At 47.0% G+C, this 10,394-nt stretch overlaps 1 protein-coding gene across 1 annotated transcript; it reads right to left on the minus strand.

Annotated features, from left to right (window-relative positions):
- Positions 1 to 1,730: 1,730 nt before the first annotated feature.
- LOC139050467 (mitochondrial inner membrane protein Mpv17-like) lies at positions 1,731 to 9,948 on the minus strand. Its single transcript, XM_070526884.1, has 2 exons — positions 9,495 to 9,948; positions 1,731 to 4,039 (listed from the first exon to the last, which is right to left on the minus strand). Exons 1-2 carry the CDS (start codon positions 9,647 to 9,649, stop codon positions 3,592 to 3,594), a joined length of 603 nt encoding a protein of 200 aa, XP_070382985.1. The 5' UTR covers positions 9,650 to 9,948; the 3' UTR covers positions 1,731 to 3,591.
- Positions 9,949 to 10,394: the final 446 nt, after the last annotated feature.

The following is a 10,394-nucleotide window of genomic DNA, read 5'->3' on the forward strand; positions in this document are numbered from 1 at the left end:
AGCCCGGTGGGTGTGGGCACTCCCAGGTGCAATGATATACTGTGGGTTTTGCTCCACAATAGGGACAGTATGAGGGATAGTGTGTGGGGTGGAAGAGGTGAAGATAAAAGAGGCAGGGAAATGAATTAGTTTGAAGCTGTCGCCACGCGACGGCATCTTCTCGTTTAAGGGAATTGTGTGGTGGAGGGAAGTGTCTCCTGGTGTCTCTGTAATATTGTAGAGTTTCAGTGTAGTTCATTGGTTCTGTCGGTGCGTCGTCTGAGTTGGACAGCTCTTCCAATGGCGCCCGGTTAGCGAGCTCTCGGGCTACCGCATTAGCGCGTTCATTACCATGGAGAGAGGCGTGCCCAGGTGTCCAGACGATACGCACCCTGTGTAACGCTGTGGGGTGTAATGATGTAAGGATGCGGTGTGTGTAGGGTGTCACCTTCCCTTGTGCCAAAGTCCTGCAGGCGGTCTGAGAATCAGTGACCACTGTGATAGGTCCATCCGGCGCCGGCATGGTTGAAGCGTGTACGATGGCTAGGGCGATAGCAGCCTCTTCCGCCGTGCCACTGTCCACAGTGTTGAGCGTGGCCGAAGCTCTCAGAATGTCTGCACTATCTAGTACGACCAGACATAGGGCGCGTTTCTGTGGGTAGCGGGCCACGTCGGTGTATAGGACTGGAGTGTTTGATTTGTCATCGCCAAATAGGCGAGCCAGGGCTTGTGCTCTTGCCTTTCGTCGACCTTTATGACGGTCAGGGTGCATATTCCGGGGAATTGGGGCCACGTGAATTTTGTTGCGAATGCTAAGCGGAAGAAGTGTGCGGTTTTCCTGTTGTGGTGTTGTTGGTATTCGGTATCCTAGCCGGGATAGAATGTGGCACCCTTGCATTGTTCGTTGCAGACGTTGCAATTGGCTGTTAAAATGACTTTCAACTAGTTCGCGGATGGTGTTGTGCACACCCAGCCGTAGTAGGAGCTGCGTAGACGCATGTTGGGGTAGTCCCAGCGCTGCCTTTAATGCCGTACGGAGGAGGGTGTCCATCTGGTGCATCTCAGTCTGAGTCAGATTATGATAGGGGAGGTGGTAGGTTAATCGGCTAATTATGAGGGCTTGCATGATTCGGAGTACGTCTTTTTCTTTAAGTCCTTGTCGGCGGTTTGTAATGCGCTTTATCATGTGCGTTATTTGGGTAACTTGTTGGCGGAGCACGTGTAGGGTAATATTCTTGGAGAACTTATTTCTTTGGCGAATTAATATTTCCTATCTTAGTGCCACGCTTTGCAGCAGGAGAGGTCCTCCGCTACGGGCCTCTACCGCAATTTCTCTCTAAGGCAACGTAGGGCGATGGTGGCGAAACTTTAGATCTCACGAATCAGGGATATCACATGAGTACGTCTCGGCACAAATACAAGGAATATTTTGGGAATATGAGATATTGCAAGGCATGCAGAACCGTCACTAGTATTCACGACAGAAGCGTCAACTCCAGTAAAACACTCTGGGACTAATCAGTAGAATGTCACACGTTCCACTTCCAAAATAACAAAGTATGCTTACCGCACACCATTACGCATGCCTCACCGGCACACTTTTGGGACTATACATACCATCATGATGCGCCTGTTTGGAGGCAACAGTCTCACTTTTCATTGACTGTAGATGGAACCCTTTAAGTGTCTCAAACTGAGTGGTCAACCACTCTAGTATACGATTTATTAAGGACACGTAGCACACACTGGCTTCTGAATCATTGGACGAACAAATACCCTTAAACAAGTCAACAAGGATTTATTTCTATTTAAACTCCGTTTCAAGAACGCATCCTCTTATAGTAACACTAACGTCTTATAAGTATGTGCGAGCATTCTAGACATCGAATGCGCATAAAATAATCGCTCCATTTGATTCACATTCGATTAGAAAATTCGCTGTCGGAAAATGTCCAATATTCGCTTGTGTTCAAACAGAACGGATAACAACGCCTATTGGATTAAAGGCGACAGCAGCAGATGCTACACAGAGTGCCACAGTTTCTCAGTGAGCACATGAAGCAGCCAACTGTCTACAATAAGTTGTTTATTATGTGCAAGATCCTCAGTTGGCTCGCCGTCCAATTGCGAAGGGCCATTACATCTTTGTATCAAATAATGTAAATAAGGCATCTTTTTTTGTCAGATGAACCTCATGCTAGCCTTATATTTCAGTATGTTTAGAAATGACGAAATATTTATTTGAGAAAACAATCGAAAGACGTTTTTCGCCATTATTCGAAAGTCGTTTTCGCCATTGCACTCTAAGAAGAAAATAGTAGGGTGTAATTTTACGGCAGTTCAGAAAGGAATTGCGTGTATCGAACTATATGTGCAATCTACAGCGGCTGTGGTTTTTGCGCCGCTAGGAGCTGTTCCGCTAGACTATAAGGAAAGTCTTCGAACTCTACCTTCAAGCTTGTATTTGGTTCCTTTATGGGAAATTTGATGCTAACCACTTCTTTCATAGTAACAGCTTGCTCGTATTGTTTTGATTCTTGTTTAACTCGGGAAGCGGACGTATATTGTCATAATTTCACACTTAATACTGCTCTAGTTTTATTGCTACAACAATTAAAAGCTCTGAAACTTGAGTCGTTGTGACGTAGAGAACTCGCAGACGTATACTGTAGGCATCAATCACAATACACCTTTCAATACATGGCGACGTCACTGTCACATATCGCTCACTACGGGAAAATTGCAATATACTTTCCCCACTCATCGTCACGCATGACAGCATATTGATAACATGATGTGCTGCACATAGACGATGTCTTTTTGACAGCTCTAAAGTGCCTCTTGAACATAACTCGTGCTTTAGGTTTCGCTCGCCGGAAAACAAGTTTACTGGCATAGAACGCGGGCGTGCGGTGCCGTACACATATGGTGTCCTTTTATTAAACCCGATATGAATAAACCAGAAGATATGCAAAAGAACGCGAATTATCTACAATAAATTTATGTTCACTGACTCGCCAACCCAATTACTAAACAACGCAGGGATTCTGCCACTACAGCATGGAGTTTGATGAGCATCCAGAAAATTCACGCATCAACTAATTTACCGCGCGATCGAGATACGCAAGTAAATACGCCTAAATTTTGGACACAAAACCAGCAAGACGCAGGTATTCAAATATTGGTGGTTCCACACCGACTGTTCAGGCTATTCATTTGTAGCACGAACACCGAGAGTCAAATACACTGAGCCCTTCATTAACAGAGCATCATTGGATGAATTCATCTTTACCATCTAGGATGTTTGCAATCTGAGACCTGCTAACACAGTGAAAAGTGCTGTTTAGTTCTGTGTTGTGTTTTGAGTGCTAATTCTTTTAACGAGTACTTTCGTATGTCTGTGTCCTAATTAAAAAAATATACTAATTTTCTTCATATAGATGACCCTCAAGCTAAGATCCTGTACAGGGTTAACTATGTATAAATAAATATTTGTCATTTCATTCTCTGCATTCCCGCAGTGGAAAGGCTATGGCAGTTCGTTTCCAACTGATTTTCACTTCAATTATCACTGTGCCTCCGCGGTCGCAGAGGCTGCACGTATTCCGCTCATCAGCTGCCCGTGCTTGGAACGCAAGCTTTTAAGTCCGCGAAATTCGAAGTCACTTCTCCGGGGCCCGTCCTCGGCGTCCTGTTGGCTTTACTGGCCAAATAAGTGTTCCACACGATGGCCACGGAACTGCCGAACGGCTGTCGGTAGCTGAGGGGCACAAACTTGAAGTTGACGAACTGCGCCACGGGCCAGATCATGTACATGGTCCCCAGGATTTGCAGATAGTTCGCGCGCACTGACTGCTTGATGTCGTCCCACGAGCGTCCCTGCAGGGCGCCCAGAACCACCATGAAGCTTGGCACAAACAATGGGCCGAATATCGTTTGGTCCAGGAGCACTTTCTTGACCACCAGCGCAGTGCCGGCACCACTGCCGACGACCCGTTCGAGGATGAGGTACCAGCCACGGACGACGGGACAAACGAATCCGACGCCCATGACGAAGAACCTGCAAGTTTTGATAGGGCCTTTAGAGAGTGAGATAAAAGTTCGTCCAGTAAGCAGGAAGCAAACAACTGGAAGGGAGGATTACGTAACAAAAATTGCAGCCAACAAAAGTCTGCTCAACACGTGACCGTGTCGCGGTAAGTTCTGGTGTGCTCCAAAGCTGCACTCGCCGGGATCAGCGTGTAGGGAGCTTGGTTTAGCGGAGGCAAGGAATACACGTTTTGACAGCTTGGAGAGTTGACTGGCTTTATCCAAAAGTAAAAGCAGCTTTGCCAAGTGGCAGTGGTGGCACCCTAGTCGGGCAGTCGCTTCGGTTCAAAGAAAGAGCAGGGAGCATTGACCCCCATGGCGAGGCACGGTGAGGTAAACTGCATTTTCGTAGCAAGGGGCATTGACCCCTACGGCGGGGACAACGAAGTGACGGACGGTCGTTACAAGCGCATGCGTGCTCCTCCGGAAAGACAGCTGGTGCGATAGGATAATGTAGTTGCAGCATTCGCACGTTGCGTTGCAACGAAAGCTATTAATGCACACGTTGCAACAAAAGACCGACGTTTCACAAGCATATCGGGACAAAATGTACACACAGTGGTTAGCGGTAGACCCTAACGACTGTTCGTCATTTAAAACCTACCGGAATCCAAGCACAGAATGGGTCGGCTCCGTCCAATGCAGGGCAACGCGTTGGACGGCTTTTCTGATAAAGAAAAGGCGTAGGAGATGGCTTTGAGGAGAGTCGGCTTGAGAATACCGGCAGCGTTGACCTAATGCTTCCTCGCAGTGTATGTCCCAGAGATTGCCGCTTCATGGCTTACGAGGAGATCACCTCGTCATCGGTGTTTCTGCGCTTTCTGGTTGGCTCGTGACGAAAAGAGCCCCATGCAGAGGTGTTTTTGTCCTACGCAACATGAATGGCAGTAGCTGTTCTATTGTCAGCGCTTCAGCTGAATTACCTTTTTTCACTCTAGATGGGAGATAACGATTCCGATGCCCTGTTGAGTCATCTGCTACTTAAAAAGACACTGCGACTGGAAGAACATTCACTAGAAAATCAGTATGTGACCATGGCTTTGTGAAAAAGGCTTGTGCAGGGTGCCGGTTTCCATACATATTTACCTGTTTTAAACATTCGTCTCATGCATTTCCCCATCATTACATATTAAATCAAATTGATACCGCTACAAAATATACACGCAGACACTCCTCTAGGAGTTGTCAAAGGATGTGTAATCATTGTGACAAGTGCTCATCTCTACTCAGCCTGGTGTGATTATCAATGTTACGAAACTTGATCCGATCAGTATAAACTCCCAACAACCCTTAATGCTTGTTAACCTTATCGGACGCGATGCGAGCGTTATCAGCACTTATCTGTCGGTATCAACCTTGGCGCAATAGATCCGATCCTTATCAAGTCTTGCCTGCCTTACCAATCTTATCTGGCATGATCCGACCCTTAACTCTTATCGGTCTTTAACAACCTGATCGGAATTGATACATCCCTTATAAACTCTTATCAATGCTTATTAACCTTATCAGAATCGCTCCAACCATTATATATCCTTATTGCTGTTAAGCACCGTTTCCATACGCGCTGAACCATTACCAACCGTGATATGATCTGTGTAACCCCTAATCACTCCTTATCATCCTTATGAACTCATCGACTGCTCACTGACCATCGCCAACGGTTTCCCTTTCAAATTTATTCTGTTCTAAACGCTAATTTCATTTAGCGTTTCTGACCTGACAGACAGGCGGACGGACAGAAATGCTTACCCGTTTAAAAAAAGACCCCATAAGGGGCTAATAATTTGCCTTTCTGGAAAATAAGGTTTTCGTATACTCGCTAACGTAAGCGACCTTAACTTAGCCTGATAGTGTTGAACGAACTTGAATGGGAAGCTATAATGAACGCGCAGGCACTTTCAAAGTACTGCTTACATGTAATTGCTTTACAAATAAACATTTTCAACGCATGGTTTGCCATCGACCAAAAACGTTCTTCTGGATTACTTTGGACATGTGCTTTTGGATTGAATCACTTCACCTTGTAGTGGTGTACGTATGCTAGGAGTGCGTGTGTCCAGTTTTATCTACATTAATGACAATCTGCAGCTACGTCATGTCATAACCGCAGCCTCCCGGGCATCGCATGCATCCACAAACTTCTTTGTGGATTTGGCACGCCCGCAACTGCAAACCTTGCTCATAGATATATAGAACTCTAGTCACCAGCTAAACTGAAATTCAATTCTGGGGTTTACGCGTGAGAACCACGATATGATTATGAGGCACGCCGGATTAACTTGGCCACCAGGGGTTCTCTAAGCTGTCCCTATATGTAGGTTAGACCATGGTCTCCGAGATTTGAGCACGCCGGTTGCTTTTGAGAAGGACCTGCCGGCAAGCGGAAATCTCGGAGGCCATGTTTAGAAGAGCGTATTTCCGTTTCCCCGGCATCGAAATTCGGCCGCCGCGGCCGGAGGTGAAATTTACATCAGGCTGAGCAGCGCCACGGCATAGCCGCAAAGGCAACTCGAGGCGGGTTATAATCGCCAGCACGACACACATTGTGTAGCGCCACACTTGTAGCACTAATAATTACCGACTACGACTATTAGTCAAAGCGTTTAGTACAAGCGCAAAGAAAGACTTAGCACATATGCAATCTTAATTGGAAGTATGAGTTGGTATTTGACACGACCAAACCTTCCTGGTCGACGCGCAGAATAAGAAGTCGCTGAACACAGACTTTGCGAGAGCAGTGCAGGTAAGTTTCTGTATTTATAAGAGAAGGGACGCCCTCGCTGCGTCATACGCGACGCATTACCAGTCGTTTCCGCACAAGCAGCAGCTTGTGCATATATTGCGTAGAATGCAAAGACGCAGTTTAATCAAGTTGTTATGCTTTACGTTCATGTATGACATTTGTTGAGATTGACATTTAATAGGAATTAAAACTGAAACGAAAAGAAATCGTTGTGACGAGCGTTCAAAAGAATAAACATGAATCAAAATAAGTTAAAACAAGCAATCGAGTATACACATAAAACATCACCTCCATACCGCTCAATTGTTTGCTGTTGAGGCATAGCTCAGTACAATGTGCACTGAGGTTTGAAAAGTTACCACTTTCACAGCAACGTCCTGCGCATAAATAGCAATGGTGAGAACGAAAACAAAGCAATGACGTTGCCACAAATATCTTGCGCGCACAAGAACGTACTTGCATACTCGCTTGCACATATGTGAAGGCAAGCGCAAATATATCTAAAGACACCTTCACACACTCCCGCACGGATCATGCATGATTGCAGCACAATATTTTTGGCGGTTCGAGCTGCACAAGTGCTCCTCGTGATCTAGGTGAACGTCGCAGAACCCCAGACGTTCAAATTTAGACCGGAGCTCTCCACGACGACGGCGTCATATCGCCACGTGTTTCTTTGGGACGTCATAACCCACGAATCAATAATTTCCAAATTTCAGTATATTGTCACGTGGTAGTGACGTTAAAGAACACAGTAGCAGTACTGTGAAAGACAAGACTAGCTTTTATTGGGCGAACCTGTGCCCACAAAACAGGCTACACTTAAAGCGCAACGGTAGCGGCGAACACGCTCGGCGATCGTCGAAAATCTGATCAGCGGGTCAAGCGCGTCGGCTTTTATAGAGCAGTCATCGAATGTTCCAGACTAATCGTTCGGACCCGCGTGCCTTCCACAAAGTTCTACACCATTCGCGTCAGGTGATGAAATCAGATAACATAACGTTCGGCGACAACAGACAGCGGATAGAAGCATCGATAACGTTCCAGAAACTTCGGATACATACAGGCGCGTCCCACGCTGTGCGATTACATTTGTTAGGCTGCGAAACGCGGTTGCCCGATAAAGATAAGTATACGTGCCAATATCTATACGTAACAGAGTAATCTTGGGCTGTATATCTGAATGAACATTTTTCATTTTGCGATAATTCTTGTCTGTCTGTTTGGCTATATTGCCGCGACCGGGCATTCAGCAGCACGAATGAGAATAAATTGGAATACGATAGAAAATAATTCCTACAAAATACAGCCACAGCAGCAATTGCAGAGAGGTCGGGCATAGGACGTCTTCGCGTATTCTGCGTTGCGGCAAATACTTTCCGGTGGTCAGGTTGTTTGTACCGCGCGTCAAGCATAGGATTTCCTCATCCAGCGAATGACCCGTCGATTCACTAGCGCATGTCCGCGTCCTAATCGTGTTATGCCCATTTCCTTTGTAAGGACTTATTGCCTCGCTCTCCTTAGTTCTTTCATCGTGAAGCCCGTGGCGTAAAGCGGCAAAGTAGGAAGTGCTTAAAAAAAAAAGAAAAGAAAGAAAAATTGCGCTCTTTGCAGCTTATCTTGTCCTACAACGATAATCGTCATCTGCCTTCCTTGCCTTCCCTTTCTTGAAACCTCGGCGCTTTTCTGTGGAGAATGCAATGTCACGCTGATAACGCGCATGCCGTTCCTGACCTAGAAGTACCGGCTTCCAGCGTTAAAGAAAGGACTAGCGGCCAAGATCGATGACGATTATTTCTGTGGGGCAAGAGAAGCACCAAAGGGTTCAAACTTTAGAAGCGCGCACTCTAAAAACAGTTGCGCCCTTTGGGGTGTATATCTGCCACACAGCTATAATCGTCGTCTGTCTTAATTGTCCGCATTTCCTTTCTTTAACGCTGTGGGCCCAGTACTTCCAAGTCACGAACGGCATGCGCGTTATCAACATGACAGAGCCTTCTCGACAGGAAAGTAACGAGCGCGGCGTTTTCAAGAAAGGAAAGGTGGGCAATACAGATGACGATTATCGTTGTGTGACAAATATACACCCCAAAAGTGTGTAAACTTTCTTTAGAGTGTGTTGTTTCGGTACAGCGATATATATATATATATATATATATATATATATATATATATATATATATATATATATATATATATATATATATATACACGTCCCACATAGCACAACCTAAAAAATAAAAGAACAGTGTACACCCTTTGAGTTGTCACAATTATTTGCTTCAGGTGCCTTTCCTTTCTTTAACGCTGCGCGTCCGGAACTTGTAGATCAGGAACTGCATGCATGTTAGCAGCGTGACAGAACATTCTTGACCGCGAAGTTGCGAGCCCAGAGCTTTCAAGAAAGGAAAGGCATGCAAGACATGATAATTTCGACATAAAATGCGCCCCAAAGGGTTTAAACGTTTCTTACAGAGCAATTTCCGGAAAACGAGACACTTAACGTATAAACCGGAATAAAGGTCGACCCCCGACCTTGACTAGGCCAGACGACCACTCGCACTGTGGAGACCGCTATATAACACGAGGGGTCACTTTCGCTCTTTCATTCATTTTCTTTCGGGCAAAAAAATATCGACGTATATCCCAGTTTAGACGGAAATACGCGCATCAAAAAGCCTACCTCGCCGCTCGAGGCACATCGACTTCGGGCCGGCGTTCGATCACCTTCTGTGCGATCAGGTCTCCCGAAAGCATCACCGTGGCCGTGGTGATCATCTGCGTCTTCATCGGGTGATCGCGCACCATGCGCGCGTAGAAACTCCACGCCTGCCGCATATCCGTTGCTGCGGCAGCGCTATACACAGCCGACGGAGAACAAACGCGCCGGCTCTCTGTAGCACGCTTGGAACGGGCGAGCGGTTACGGAACCGCACAGTCGCTAAGCGAGTGAAGCAAGCGCGTGCCTCTGGCGACAGCGAAGACGCGGGCACGTGTCCAGTGAATGAAGGAGAGCCGAGAGGAAACGTCTGGCCTCTCGAATACCTTATCGCGAGTGACGCGGCAGTGGATGACGTCAGGAGCAAGCGCTCCCAGCTGTGCTGCGCTCATTTCGCACACCTCGCCCGCAAGGTACACGTACTGCTTACGTACGCAACGCCCTCGCGAAAAGGATTCATGCGAGCGCGCGACCTTCGATCCGCTGCAGTTCTGCGGCCGCTTGTAGCGCCACCGCTAGGCGGCTGGGAGAAGTTTCAGAGATGCTGCGCGGTCCTCCGAGATCGGGAGACGTGCGGTTCGCCTTCCGGCTCAAACCGCACGCCGTACCGCTGGCCTGTCGCACACGTGCGGTCGTGCAAAAAAAAAAGAAAAAAAAAGAAGTGGATGTTGTAGGACAGTTGTACTAATTTCGAGTTGCAGTGAGTCCGCACAAGCCGTCTGAATCTAAATTTGCGCCCTGTTTGCGACATGTGCAGTTTTTCGCACGACCGCACGCGTGTGGGCAGGCGAGCGGTGGGACGCGGGGTTTGAGTCGTCGGCGCAGCCGGAGTGCGCGCCATCATACGGACCCCCCGATAATACG

The sequence above is a fragment of the Dermacentor albipictus genome, chromosome 10 (assembly GCF_038994185.2).
Source record: "Dermacentor albipictus isolate Rhodes 1998 colony chromosome 10, USDA_Dalb.pri_finalv2, whole genome shotgun sequence".
In the NCBI taxonomy this organism is placed as follows: domain Eukaryota; kingdom Metazoa; phylum Arthropoda; class Arachnida; order Ixodida; family Ixodidae; genus Dermacentor; species Dermacentor albipictus.

What these genes read in the sequence shown, in the direction of transcription:
- LOC139050467 (XM_070526884.1), bottom strand. Translation starts at nt 9,649, where the DNA reads ATGCGGCAGGCGTGGAGTTTCTACGCGCGCATGGTGCGCGATCACCCG. An exon ending in GATGTGCCTCGAGCGGCGAG is followed by an intron (nt 4,040 to 9,494) that starts GTAGGCTTTTTG and finishes CAAAACTTGCAG; the next exon opens with GTTCTTCGTCATGGGCGTCG.